Source organism: Phyllostomus hastatus, unplaced genomic scaffold, assembly GCF_019186645.2.
Source record: "Phyllostomus hastatus isolate PE091 unplaced genomic scaffold, TTU_PhHast_1.1 phas_contig_402, whole genome shotgun sequence".
Lineage (NCBI taxonomy): Eukaryota > Metazoa > Chordata > Mammalia > Chiroptera > Phyllostomidae > Phyllostomus > Phyllostomus hastatus.
In genome coordinates, this window is record NW_025333873.1 from 127,974 (window position 1) to 141,524 (window position 13,551).

The 13,551-nt window shown below is 56.1% G+C and overlaps 1 protein-coding gene across 2 annotated transcripts in view; it reads right to left on the reverse strand.

Moving 5' to 3' along the window:
* Positions 1-335: 335 nt before the first annotated feature.
* The window catches only part of EHD3 (EH domain containing 3), a 28,180-nt gene continuing 14,964 nt past the window's right edge, over positions 336-13,551 (reverse strand). Inside the window, exons 4-7 of one of the 2 annotated variants that reach the window (XR_006786363.1) lie at positions 5,708-6,120; positions 4,881-5,045; positions 1,888-2,473; positions 336-1,851 (exon numbers count right to left, since the gene is read on the reverse strand). Coding sequence is in view for 1 of the 2 variants with exons in the window: in XM_045844658.1 (XP_045700614.1) it covers positions 1,946-2,473; positions 4,881-5,045; positions 5,708-6,120 (1,106 nt within the window). In the remaining variant the exon portion in view is untranslated. Of the gene's footprint in view, positions 2,474-4,880; positions 5,046-5,707; positions 6,121-13,551 lie in introns of both variants that reach the window. The other variant, XM_045844658.1, reaches the window with a different exon arrangement.

Genomic DNA, 13,551 nt, shown 5'->3' on the forward strand with positions numbered 1-13,551 from the left:
AGCCCAAAGAAAGGCGCAGAGCAGACAAGTGGTCTCCGCTGGGCTCTGCACTTGAGGTAGAAGAAGCTGGAGCTCTTGGCCTTGGCCCTCCTTTGCCCTCCACTTCATGAGGAAGAGGGATGTGTGGGTGCAGAAGGAAGCCCAGAGGTTTGGGGATCGTCTCCACTCCAGAGTGGCAGGGAGTGGTGTGTCCTCACTGGGTCGTCATCAGGCCAATGGGGGGCTGTGTGTGGATGCTGCCAAGGGCAGCCCAACCCTCTGCCAGAGATGCTACCGGGAACCTCAGGAAGGAACCCAGCCCCTGTCCCAGGAATGATGCTCTGTGGTCAACTGGGTACCAAAGGATAAATGTGCTGTATTAACATGAACACTAATGACAAACATACTACAGTAGTGAGCACATCATAGATACATAGAATATTCTCTATAGAGTCTCAACATAGATATAAAATAAGTTATACTTGTCTTCGTTTTCCATCACGGTAGGAGCATAGCATACAAAGTGATTGGTTCAGTGGCTGTAAAGCAAACCAGGGGAGAGACCACGGAGGAGGGGGCAGGGCACGGGGCATGGTGGCGATTTGTGGAGGACACCGGCGTTACTGGGGGGCCTGTGGAGAACACCACCTCGGGCCTCTCTGGTTGGCCCACTGAGCCCCTGGCTGCCTACGAGCTGGGGGGCCTCAGCTACTGGGTGGGAGGTGGAGCAGGACAGACACGAGCAATATCCAGCGGCAGGCCCACTCTCCCACTGGCGCCGTTGGGCTTCTGTAATTTTAGGAACATGGGGTGTGTAGCCAGAAGGCACAGTTTGCTTCTGCAATGTGACAGATGGCCAGACTGATGGCCCACCAAACGCTGGCTGGCCCTTCTCCCTCGCCAGCCAGCTTGGGGAGGCTGGGAGGCCAGCAAGCCGGGTGGCCGGGGCGAGTGACGCTGGGACCCCGCACACATCTTCACGGCAGAGGGAGGAGCGGGGCCTTGGCTCTGAATCCTCCACCCTCGGTGACTTTGGAATGGTTGCTCAAACTCCGAGTCTCAGACTCCTTCCCTGGAAAACGTGTGTGTGTGTGTGTAAGGCTAATGCATACACCCACAGGAGCTGCTGAGGGCCACATGGGATGAAGTCACCCTGGTGTACAGTGGGGGCTGGAGGAATGTGAGTCGAGTCTGAGCATCCCCACATCAGAGGCCGGGTGGAAAAAACATGACCCTCACAAGATCTGCGGGATGAAACCACCTTGACTGGCTTTGAGGAGAGGATGACAAGACACTTTCTTTGCTTTCTTTCTTGCCAGTTTTCCAACTCTCCCTCCCTCACCAGGGTTCTTTGAAATGATGCGTCCATGGGGTTCAAAGCCAGGCTTGCAGAGTGAGACAGAGCCTAAGGTGGGGGAAGAACAGAGGCCAGCGCCGTGTCTCTTCCAGTCGGGAGCCTGGTTCCCCGAGGATGCCTCTGCTCCCTGCCTGCACAAGCCCCAGCCCCGGAGCAGGTTTCATGGTAGGAAGCCAAGGATGGAGAGAAAGCTCAGAACACAAAGCGAATTGCCTATTAAGTGAAAAGTTTTTCCATCTGCTCTGAGTCCCGGGCATCTGGAGGTGGGTGGGCCATCTGTGGGCGGGTGAACCAGCTGCCTCTGCAGAAGACAGGCGAGGACGGAGAGGAGAGAGGGATGGGGACCAAGGATTGAAAGCTGGAGCCGTGGGCGTGGCCCTGTGCTGCTGCCAATGCTGAGAAGTTGTGCACAAACAGAGATCGGCCTGGAAACCTGGGGGTCACTGATCCCCCTCGTCTGAAGTGCATTTCTCAAGATCTGTGCCTCTGTGTGTGTGTGTGTGTGTGTGTGTGTGCGCGCGCGCGAGCGCGCATGCGTGGGCGCACGTGTGTGATCACCTCCCCCATCTCCTGTAACACCTGCCTTCTCTGAACCTCCCCCTGCTCCCATCACTCGGCGATTTTCCTCTTAGATGGGGGCAGGAGGTGGGCGGGCAGCTCGTTGGGCAGCTCGTGCCCCTCCAGCTTGACCTTGATGAGGTGGTTGGCCAGCGCAAACTCCTCATCGTCCAGCATGCCATCCTTGTCGATGTCAGCCAGCTTCCAGATCTTGCCCAGCACACTGTTGGGCAGCTTGGAGCGCACCATCTCCTTCTTGGCATTGGCACCCGTGATCTTGCCGTCCACTGGTGACAGGGTGTAGAAGATCTCGTCGTACATGGGCTTGTCCCTGGCCACGACCCACTCGGCGTCATCGATGCCCTCCCCAGCCCCCTCCCCGTAGCCGTGCCCAAAGGGGCCCTGCAGGGTGCCCTCGAATGCTCCACCCTTCACCATCTGCATGGGCCGCTGGGTCTCCTCCTGGCGCACCAGCACCATGAGCTGGGCAATGTCGTGGGCCAGCATGTCATCCACCACCTCCAGCAGCTTGCTTTTCAGGGGCTGGAATTTGCTGAAGTCCTGGGCCTGCAGCTGGTCCTGGGGAGAGGGGAGGAAAGATGGTGAGGGTAGAGGTCGGTGGAAGGAGTTGGGGAGGCTGCCTCCTGCTACTGCTGGGATGTTCGCAGCCCTTTGGCCTGGAGGCTAAACTGAAGCACGTCATAATAACAAATGATATGAGAGAGGAGGAGAAAAAAAGGCAGGCCGTGTTGGCATTGGAGGTTTTTAGGAGAGAGCAGAACAGTTTCAGGGGCTGGGAAAGGAGGAGATGAAGCAGGTAGGTCTCTCTACTCTAATAAGGGCTGTACTCAAAAAACACGGAAAGTGCTTTCCTACGTTATCTGATTTGCCCCCCTAGTGCCCTTCTGGGGAAGGGGAGTTACATTCTATCCCCAGCTGGGGAAGGCAGAGCTGAGGCAAAGGCAACCAAAAACAAGTCATACTAGAAGCCAGGGTGGACTTCAGCCCAGCTGTTCTTAATCAGGATGCTCATGGGAACTGCCCAGAGAGAGTTTTCAGTGACCGGCTCCCCTCTGGACATTTCTGACAGCAGGCCCAGGCGGGCATGCAGACTTTGTAAAAGCTCCTCCCCTGGCCTTCCCACGACACACCCCCCCCCACCCCCCCGTCCTACAGTAAGAGAAATACGCTCCCCTCTGCACGTCTTTGTGACTAAGAGGTCCTGAGCTCAGAACACCCAGCTTCCCCTAGGCCTCAGCAGTGGCAAGGCGAGAGCTTTCCACCCCTGCCCTAGCTCTGGTCACAGCAGTCTCAGGACACTGGGCAGAGGCCAGTGCACAGGGGATAGTCTCGGGGACAAGCACATCGAGCTCGCTGCAGAAAAGTTCCGAAAACACCCACCAACTTGAAATGCTGCTCTTGCTACAGTTCAAGAGCAAGTGTTAGCTTCGGCGTTTCTTCCCATCCTACAAGGACAGGCTGAACTGAGGGTGGTGGGGGCTGGGAGAAGGTGGCAAGGGCAGGAGCAGATCAGCCCTCGGGAGGCCCCTGGTGTCTCTGTCCACAGCTGTGAGTGTTGGGTGGGTTCCCAACTATGGGTTCCAACATCTTCCAGGGGCCCAGTGGGTGCCCCCGCACCCCATGTATTCCCCCGAAGGACCGCCACTTATGTGATTGATTTAGCACACCTAACAACAGCAGATGAACTAATCTATGTTGAGAAAGAATTCCTCACGTTCCAAAAGGGGTTGCACAGCCCCTTCCAAATGTCATCGCCTCAAATGTTTGTTTACAGGTCATTCAACTTTTATTGGAAAGAGCAACTAAAAGTTGACATGTTCCAGGCCACAGCTGATTGAGAAATACAGTTATGTTAAAGCATTTCTCAAATTAGTGACTGGTTCATGCTAGGTGTTTATAAGAATGAACGGATACATGAATAAATGTATATTCTGAATGTCTAGTTTTTAATCAGACAGGAAACTAACGATGCCCATTTGAGACCACAGGGAGTTCCGCATCACAGTCAGCGACAAGAATGAAATCAATATTGCTGCTACATCTGCTGCTATTTTTCTCTACTTGCCCAGTTTTTAAAAACACTATATTTGGAAACAAATACAGAATCACGAGAAGCTGCAAAAATTGTATGGCTAGGTGGGTCCCCGTCGCTCAAGGCCCGGCTTCCCCTGGTGGTGACACCCTACCTAACTTGCTGCTTCATTTTGAGGGACAGCCTGTCCCAGGCCCCGTGCTGAGCACCGTGTGGGCAGCATCTCACGGATGCTCACAACATCCATGAGTGGGTGCTTCTGGAGCCTCAGTTTACAGACGAAGAGACAGAGGCGCAGAGAGGATTTGGTTAGTACGGTGAGGTGGCTTCTTGCTGGGACTGTGGGGACAGCTCCTGGCTCTCCCATTAGCAGTCTGTGTGACGACTGCACTCAGAAAACTGCAGGCAGCTAATTGCAAAGGTTAATTATTTTGGTAAACTTGTTAGCTTATCTGTACAAGGAGGATGCAAAGGCCTCCTACAGAGGACTGCTTTGGGGAAGAACGTGAGAAACCATGTGTGATGGTCCCTGGCTCAAAAGAGGGGCCCACGGTGGGCTCCAAAGGTGGTAGGCTCCTGTGGGGACTTCTCATGGCCTATGTCCCCAGTCACTCCACAGTAGGGACTTGGAGGTAAACACAAGTACTCAAGGGCCCGGAGAATCTTCATTAGGTGACATGGTGGCTGTGACTAGGAAAAGTTGTAAACTGCAGGTATCGGACCCCAAACATCATGGGACACCCCTGTCCCACTAGGATTATTGGGGCTCCCTCTGTCGCCCCAGGCCCAGATATGATACCTGCTGGGCCCGTGACAGTCCAGGAAGGAGGACAGACCGAGGGCTATCTCCCGGGGTGGCCTCCTCCATACCAAGGCTGCTCAGCCAGCTCGTGCAACACTGCCCCTTGTCCCCGAGCCCCTGACCCTGGTTACCTGCATCCTCTTCAGGTTGGGAAAGTCGCCAGGCGAGATCTGGTGCTCCCGCTCGATCCGGCCATAAATCTCAGCCAGGTTGTTAACCAGCTCCTTCTTCTTGTTGTCCTTCCCGAACACGGAGGGCATCTCCTTCTTCAGAGAGCTGATGATGTAGGCATGGACCTGAGAAACAGGCAGAGAGAAAGTGTGAGACCAAGACCTCCATTCATTCCCTCCCTCTCGGCAGCTCTCACCCATCTCTTCCCATAAACCCCTTCTCTTCCTGCTCCTACTTCTGAAATAATTTCTATCTCCACCCTCTTGCTCTTTCACACTGCTTGCTGCGCTGAGCTGTTTTTCTAGATCTCATGGAAAAGGCAAGACTGTGGGGAGGGTGAGGTCAAGGTAGTAACGAGGATGGCAACACAGGAGATGATGCTGACGAGGAAGGCAATAACCATAGCTAACGTCTGCCGAGCCCTTCGGAGGACACAGGTGTGGGGGGAAGGCTTTTACATTCTTTGTTCTCCTGCATCCTCCAGCCCTTTTATTTTACAGGCATGGAAACGGGCACAGAGAGACCGAGGGCCTTGCTGGGGCTGGGATCACAGCGTTTGTAAACAGTGGAGTTGAGCTCGGGTCTGGCCATCTGACCCCAGGACCGGTGACCATAACCACCACACACTCTCCTGTCCCCTGGCCACCGGCGTTGGCACGGCTGATGTTCAGGATGCAGCAGCTACAGGACATACTCACGTAGGCAGGCAATGCTCGAGGGTGCAGGCAGCTCTTGCAGCTGAATCCCCACCCCAAACATGCTGTCCACGTCCCAGGGGTAGCCTCACCTTGGCTAGTCTGGCTCTCTTGATGAGGTCATTGAGTTTGCGCAGGGCAGCGTTTCGGGGCAGACTCTGGATGTCTTTGAATAGGTCCTGCTCCTCGGCCTCGAAGAGCTTGCGGTTGTCAGGGATGAGGAGGGGGTGGGACCAGAAGGAGCCAATGTAGACCCGGATCACCTCCGGCGTGTTCACGATCTTCCCCAGGGACCACATGAGAGCCCCGTACACCCGCATCAGCTGCTGGGTCTCGATCTGGTCGGCCTTGTTCAGCACCACCCGCATCTTGTCCTCGTGGTTCTTGAGGGCCTTGATGACTTCTGAGAACTCGTCGGAGATGTCCAGCTTGTGGGCGTCAAAGAGCAGGATGATGCGGTCCACCCGCTCAGCGAACCACTCGAGGACGGCGGCGAAGTCATACCCTGCCGGCAGCAAGATAGTCGGGGGAAGTGGCCTTTGGGGCACAGGTTAGAGGTTTGGGGAGAGGCAACAGGTGCAGTAGAAAGAAGTAACACCCTTTTGGGAGTCAGATCTGGGTTCAAATCTTGACTCCTCCACCATTTTCACTATTTGGCCTTGAGCAAGTCATTCTGTGTCTTTGAGTCAGTGTGTTTTCATCTATCAATGGGCACACCAACAGTACCTAATGAACAGAATTGTAAGGACTAAATACACTTGAAGCCCAGCATATAGTAGCTGCTCAGTAAACACTAATTATAATTAACATCATTATTCCTATTTAGTCTTTTCATTCAAGGAAATGGGCTCTTTCCATTAAGGGTCAGGGCCCAGGAAAGTGTTTTGGGGGCCAGGTTCTGCCCAGTGATGAGGGCAGGACATTATCAGTGCCACCTGGAGACAGTCACAGGGTGACTCAGCCAGGACCACACTGCTTGTAGGAGCAGTGGGGCACGGTACCTAGCTCTCTAACTCCAGGTTTGATGTTTGCTCGGGCTGGCAGGGTGGTTTGCATCACAACCTCATTTCACCCTCACAACAGCCTCTGAGGCAGGTGGGCTGAGGAGTATCATTCCCATTTTCCAGAGGCAGAAACTGAGGTCCAGAGATGAGGTGAGAGTCAAACAGCCAGCAAAGTGTGGGGCCAGGGCTGGACCTGGATAATGGGGCCCTGAGCTCCCTGCACCTGCCAGGAGGGCAGTCATGCAGCACTCTTGCCTGCTCCTCCCCTTTCCTCCCTCCTCCCCTCCCCTTCCCTCCATGTAGGCCCAGCCAGCAGCTCCCCAGAACCCAGGAGACCTGTGCATTCCCTTCCAGGTGGGCCTGCAGCCTTCACCTGCTCCTCTGCTCAAATGCCCACCCCGCCCCAGGCATAGCTCCTGGCTATTTTTAGCAGCCTTTGGCACAGCCACAGCCGGTAGACTGACGCTCTCACCTCCCACAGTTCTCCTTCAGCACTGTGGGCAGGAAGGCGGGTGGGGGCTCAGAAAATCAGGACAACCTGGCCCTTCTGCCCCAAACCCCACCCCAGAAAACAGGTCATGGTTTTGGTGCTCTGGTGCCTAGAATCAGCAACCTGGCCCTCTTGGTAGCTGGGGAGGGCAGCAGGGCTCAGGCCTCTGGCATCCTTCTGAGATCTGGCCTGACAAGGGCTGTAGCTGGGGTGTGCAGGCCACAGTGAGAGCAGTGGGGGAAAAGCTTGCTCCCTCCCCCAGTACAGCAGACACCAGCCCTGAGCGCTCACCACACAAGCCACTCAATGCTGGCTGGGCAGGGCAGCCAGGGCAGCCACAGCTGGGCACTTTACTGACAAGGAAACGGAGGCTCAAGGAGGGGGAGAGACATGCCCAGGGTCAGGGTCATGTAGCGATAGAGCCAGAACCGGAACTCAGGTCTTCCAACCACAAGTCCATCGCTCTAGCCACCCCTTCACAGGACGGTGAAAGCAAAGGGGCCAGAGAAGCTGCAGGAAAAGAGCCTTGCCCCACCCCCCCTCCAATCCCTCTTCAATCCCTGATGGTGTCGGCCATGCAACAGGAGGCTTGGGCTGCGAAGGCTTGGAGGGTAGTAGGGGCAAATCACAGTGACCTGGACAGCTCCAACTTGGGGGACAGGGACAGCACCAGGTCAGTGCTGCCAGAGCAGGATGGCTCCCTGCCCATTCCTGTCTCCATGGCTGGGGCAGGTGCCCCTCAGTGTTCTCATGGGCTCAGGCAGACGCATGCCCTTCAGGTCTCCCACGGAAGCTATCAGATGAGTCACCCCGCCGCCACACACTCACGCTGGGTGTTGGGCAGGGACCTGCCCCTAACCCCCGCTGCTGGCGTGGCATCCTGCACATAGTAGTGTTTGGTCAGTTTGTGCCAAACAAAACTGAAATGTGAGCCGTGTTTTGCTTCTTCCATCTCAGGGACAGGAAACAAGCCATCTCTGGGCCTCAGCTGTCTGGTGTCTGAATTGGAACCCCACAGACCCTGCCATAGGGTTGCTATGAGGATCCAGTTGTTTTTTTTTTAAAAAAAAGGATGCAGGTGAGACTGCATATGACCTTGGCAGTTCCTGTTGCTCTGCCCCTTTTACAAAGAACTTACAAGCTCCTGTTTCCATGAAATAGGTGAGCTCTCAAGGCGGCCCCTGAGGCGCAACGGCCAGGGAAAGACCAAATCTAGTTTCAGCCACTAACTTGCTGTGTGGCCTTGGGCAAGCAGCCTCCCCTCTCTGGTCTTCAGTCTCTGCCTGTCAAGCCGATAGGACTGGAATGTCTTAGAGCTTCCTTTCTCAGTTCACAATGCCCTGCTTCTAAGACTGGAGGTATGAGGGTAGAGAGTACGTACAGCAGGATGGATGGAGATTAGACGCAAGAAAGTCCTTGCAGAACAGGAAGAAAGAAGGCTGGGGCCACTGTCTTAAACAGGTCCCACCCTGGAAAAGCAACCCCTTGGATGTGGGGGCCTCTGTGAAGTTGCCCCTGCTAAGGACAGCAGGTGGCTGGCTGTCCTTTCCAGGGTTTTATAAGCACAGAGATCTCCTATGCTTGCTCCTCCTTTTCTCAAATTCTGCATGCTCCAGCAAGCTGCTATCAAATTACAGAGTTAGTAATGCCAGGTTCTTTCTCCCAGGGGTGGCCGTGAGGATCCTGAGAATCAAGTAAGGACTCCATGGGCCTCCTCTAGCTCAGCCTCCTGCTCTTACCTATTCAGAGCCTACCAGCCTCCCGGTCAGGTATGATGTTGTTTCCTGGACTCGGCTTGTGTATATCCAGCAAGGGGAGCCTCCGAAAGGCATGCACTGGACGCACTAAGGAAGAGGGCACAGGACTACTCTCCCATGTGTTTACTGTGTGGCCTTGGGCAAGTCTGAACCTCAATCTTCTCAGCTGAGAAACAGGAATAATAACAACCGACTAATAAGGGGCCAGTGGAAGAGCCGTGGCAACAGAATCTGACTGCAGAGGGAGGCTCTGCCCTAGTGTCTGGGGTGAGCAGGACACCCGGTTTCAGGCCCCCTTTCCCTCACCGGTCCCAGGAATGGCTCTCAGACCCACAACAGGGGTGGGTGTGGGGTGTAGGGGGGCACTCTCAAGCACCTGCAGCAGCCCCAGGGCTCCTGAGGTAAGATATGGCGATGGGATGGGCGGGGGAGATTCAAGCCCCAGAGGCTGAGAGCTGAGCTGGCCTTCCCGGAATCTCTTACAGCAGGTCTGCTGGCTCCCAGAGCTCTGGGCTGCAGGCACCTGGCCCAGAGACTGGGCAGCCTGCAGGGGCCTGGGGCGCTCCACGCTGCCCCCAGGCTCTAGTAAACTGCAAAGAAAGATTTCAAAGTAATGGCAGGCAGGAGAAAATCAATGAGACAAACAATAAGCAAGGCAACTTCTTAATGACCCACCGGCAGTCTGAAGTGAGATGCAAGGCGCCCGACAGCACATTTCTTTGTATTTTCAGCCACATAATCTCATTTGAACCTCGTAACTCTGTATATGCGAGGAGGTAAACAGAGCATACACACCCAACAGGGAAGGGAGAGGGAACAGAGAGGTTAAGGGGCTTGCCCGAGCTCACAGAGCTTGGTGGTGGCAAACTTGGGACCAGAACCCAGATCCCGGACTCTTGTCCACACTCCCTTCTTGTTCATAGCTGCAAGCCAGGCTGGAGCTCAGGGGGCTGTGCCCTCAGACCAGGCACTTACTTGTGGTGGGTACAAAAAAGGTCCTATCCTGTTCCCCAAAATGTCTTTTAAGATTGGACATTTTAGAAAAAAAAGAATTAAAAAGGCATCAATTTCCACAATGTGGGAAGAATTGAGATGACAGTGGGAACAAATGCCACACCACATGCCTTCCAGGAGATGACCACAAGGCTGGCAGCAAGCTGTTCTAAAGGGCATCGGGCCCTACTGCTTTGTCCCCATGGGTGAGGCCCACAAAGGCACGTGTATGCAGCACCCAGGCTGGGGCCCAGGAGGGTCCTCAGTGAGGGGGCTGGGACGCACCAGGGATGTGAGGCTGTGAGGCTGTGAGGACCAGCCCGAAGCTCCAAGGCGCCCCAGGGAAAACTTGCACAGGAGTTCGCTCTCTGGCCTACTCCCTGCCTCCTTCCTGGGCAGGCTGTGAAAACGTGCTGAAAAGCCACTAGGCTGGGAGTCAGGAGGACAGAGATTTGGGACATGGGCAAGGTTTTTACCCGCGGTAGATCTGCAGAGCTCACCTGTACAGGAAGGGGTCTCCCGGGAGGGAAGTGGGCTCCACGACCACCACGAGGTTGCTTTTCTAGGGCAGGGCGGGGGGATTTCTAGCTGAGGAGTAGCCGGGAAGCCTGGTTCCCGAGTGTGAGGACTCGCGGGCTTCCGGAGCCCACCCCCACTTCAGCTGCTTCCTTGCTCCTTCCCAGTAATGAGTCCTGGGCAGGGCACTTCCTGTCACTTCCAGGAACAGCCTCCCTGCCCCTGGCTGCCCACACAGTGCATCTTCACCCAGAGACAATTGCTGGCCTGCGACCTCCCAGCCTCAGGTTCCTGGATCCCCTCCTGCTTTCCCTCCCCTGAAAACACCCACCCCCGGACCTGGGCAGAGGGGCCACGCCCTGAGCAAGGACCACACTTCATCTAGCTCTGGCCTGGGGTCTGAGTGCTCCTTCCCATGGAGCCTGAGGCCTCGGGAGCAGCTCAATTTCCAGTATGGAACCCAGCCGTATCAGGGTTGGGCTGCTGTCCCGCCCTGGGCTGGCTGAAGGGAAGAGACGCCTGATCTGCACTGTGACCAAACCTGGAGCTCTGAGGGCCCCTGGCCAGAAGCCAGAGAGAGTGCGTTTGGTTCTGTGTACACACTTGTACGGGGGTGTGTATGTGGAGGGAGGTGTGGACGTGTGGTTATATATGAGTATGTTTATGTGTATGTATGTATGTATGAGTATGTGTGTACATGTGGGTATGTATGTGTGCATGTGTGTGTGTGTATGTGTAGGTATATGTGTATGTGTGAGAGTGTTCGCATGTGGCTAGGTGGGTGTTTGTGCGTGCAGATGTGTGAGTGTTTATGTGTGCAGGTATAAGCTAGAGCCTCCAGGTTCTATAGCTTTGTGAGAAAGGAGGAGGGACTGTGCATACTGGAAACTCTCCTCATTTGGGGTCCCCCTGACATCTGAGAGTGTGTGACCCCCCATTTTCCCGGTCTCCTTGGTGAGCTGAGGTCAGCACTGTCCTAGGCCTGTGCTGCAGTGCTGGAGGCCCGGCTCCCAGCCCCCGTTTTTAGCACAGCCTGCTTTTGCCAGCAGCTGCATTTGTAGTCTGGACTCAGGAGGACAGAAAGCATGTTGGCCTGGGCAGCCGCTCAAGGGGCCAGCACTTCTCCCAGAGGTGGGGCTTAGTCATGTTAGATGGGAAAGGACAGGAAGGGCAGGGAGACAGCCATGCACCCAACTGGCCTAGGGCAGCCGCTGAGGTCTAAAGATGAAGGCAGGAGGAAAGGGAGCAGGAGAAAGAGAACGGACCGGGACAGGTTCCCTGAAGCAGGCCTGCGCCATCCAGCTGCACAGGCTGGGCCCTGGGCTGTGGAGTGGGGGCCCTGGGGCTGTAGAGTGGGGGGCCCTGGGCTGTAGAGTGGGGGGCCCTGGGGTGTAGAGTGGGGGACCCTGGATGGCAGATGAAGGGGAAAGCAGGGAGCTCACGGAGATCCAGACCGAGAGCTGATGTCTGTCTTTCCATTACCATGCACAGACCTCACAAGGCCATCTGATGGGCATTACCGCCCCTTGTTAACATGGGAATGTGCAGGCTCAGGGAGAGAATGCGACCTGTTGAGACACACACAGGTTCTAAAACCCCATCTCTGAACTCCCAGGCTCACATTCCGGGAAACCATCCTGCCGGGCGGCCCTGGCCTTGCAGGTACATGTCCACCTATGTGCTGGGAGCTCAGGCGGAGAAGGCTGGTTCTCCAGAGCCTTTCCTGAGCAGATGCAGGCTGCCGGAGTGAAACAGTAAATCCCTTTTAGGCCTCCACTCAGGATCAGCCCAGGTGAATCCTCGTGGGGGTGGGGGTGAGGGTGGGGACTGGTTAGGAAAGGGGGAGTGTTTAGGGAAACTAACAGAAGCCAGACTGAGAGCCACCCAAGCTTCCTCTCCACAGGGCCCTGAGCAGGGTGCCAGGACAACTACAAAGGGCAGAGAGACCAGAGGGGTTAGGAGACAGCCCTCTCTTCCCAGGACCATGGGTTCTGTGGCTTCCGACCGGCCAGCTTTCCCCACCTCTTCCACAACTGTGCCGCCGTGCAGCCCCGAGTCTGAGAGCGTGGGGCCCAGGCTCCCAGGGCCCTGCCATGGAGCGCCTTCGGTTGCCGTCCCTCTTTTATAGATGGGCTGCCAAATACACGAACCGTTAACAGGGCTTCCTCCTGACGGGCTGCCTTCTTCCCCGCTCCCTCTCCTTCCCAGGTGTGACCTCCTCAGTGAGATGTGGGGAGGGGCTGGGTTTTCCCGCTGGAGCCTGGTCCAGAGCAGGCTCTGTCTCCTTTGAGGACAGACTCGGGGGCATGGAGCCCATGAGCAGACTGCTGACCCAGGGGGGCTTCTCCTTGCTTTGCCCCCAGCCAGGGCTGGCTGTGCCCACTCACACAGCCACTGTGGACCCTGAATGCAGAGGTGCCCTTGGGCTGCTTCCTTCGGGGTGGAAAGTCGAGATGGCTCTCAGGAGGAGGGCTGAATAGCAGCCCAGTTCCAGCAGCAGCGGCCTGTACCCAGGCACTCAGGCACCCAGGCACCCAGGCCTTTGCCAGCAGCACTCAGTATACAGCCACTGGGCCCTGGCCTGTCTCCTATGAGGCTACGGGGTCTCCTCGAGGGGCCTGGGGGGAGCAGGTGCTGGCCCTTGCAGGCCACATCCCTGGTGGAGGGGGTTTCTGAGCTTCCTGCAGTGGCGGCACAGATACCTGCAGAACACACCTCGTGTCTGTCCTGGCTGGGCCATAGAGCACGGGGCCCACAGCAATGCGGGAAGGAAGCAGCCAGTTAGTCAATCTAAGGTCAGTTCAGGGGAGGAGAGAGTTCCAGCTGCTGCCCAGGGAACTCTTGCCAGTGCAAAGCCTTTCCTTCCCGGATGCTGACTTCCGAGTGCTCCTCTGGCTCTAGCCCAGCTCCCAGCTCCAGAGTCGGGTGGGCGTGGCTTCGTCTGCTTGTCTTGCAGGGATACAGCACAGGACACAGAAAGGGCGGGGGGCTACCCCCAGCACACAGCCGCTGTGGCAGGGGAGGCTGGGGGTGAGGAGCCAGGAGCAGACGTTTTTAGCTTTTAACAGCATCCAGTCTAGCTGTAAAAACTGATGGTGACGATGACGATCTACATACAACACCTCATGCCTACTGGGCATAGAAACACATTGCTGTGTTTTTACCTGTATTATATC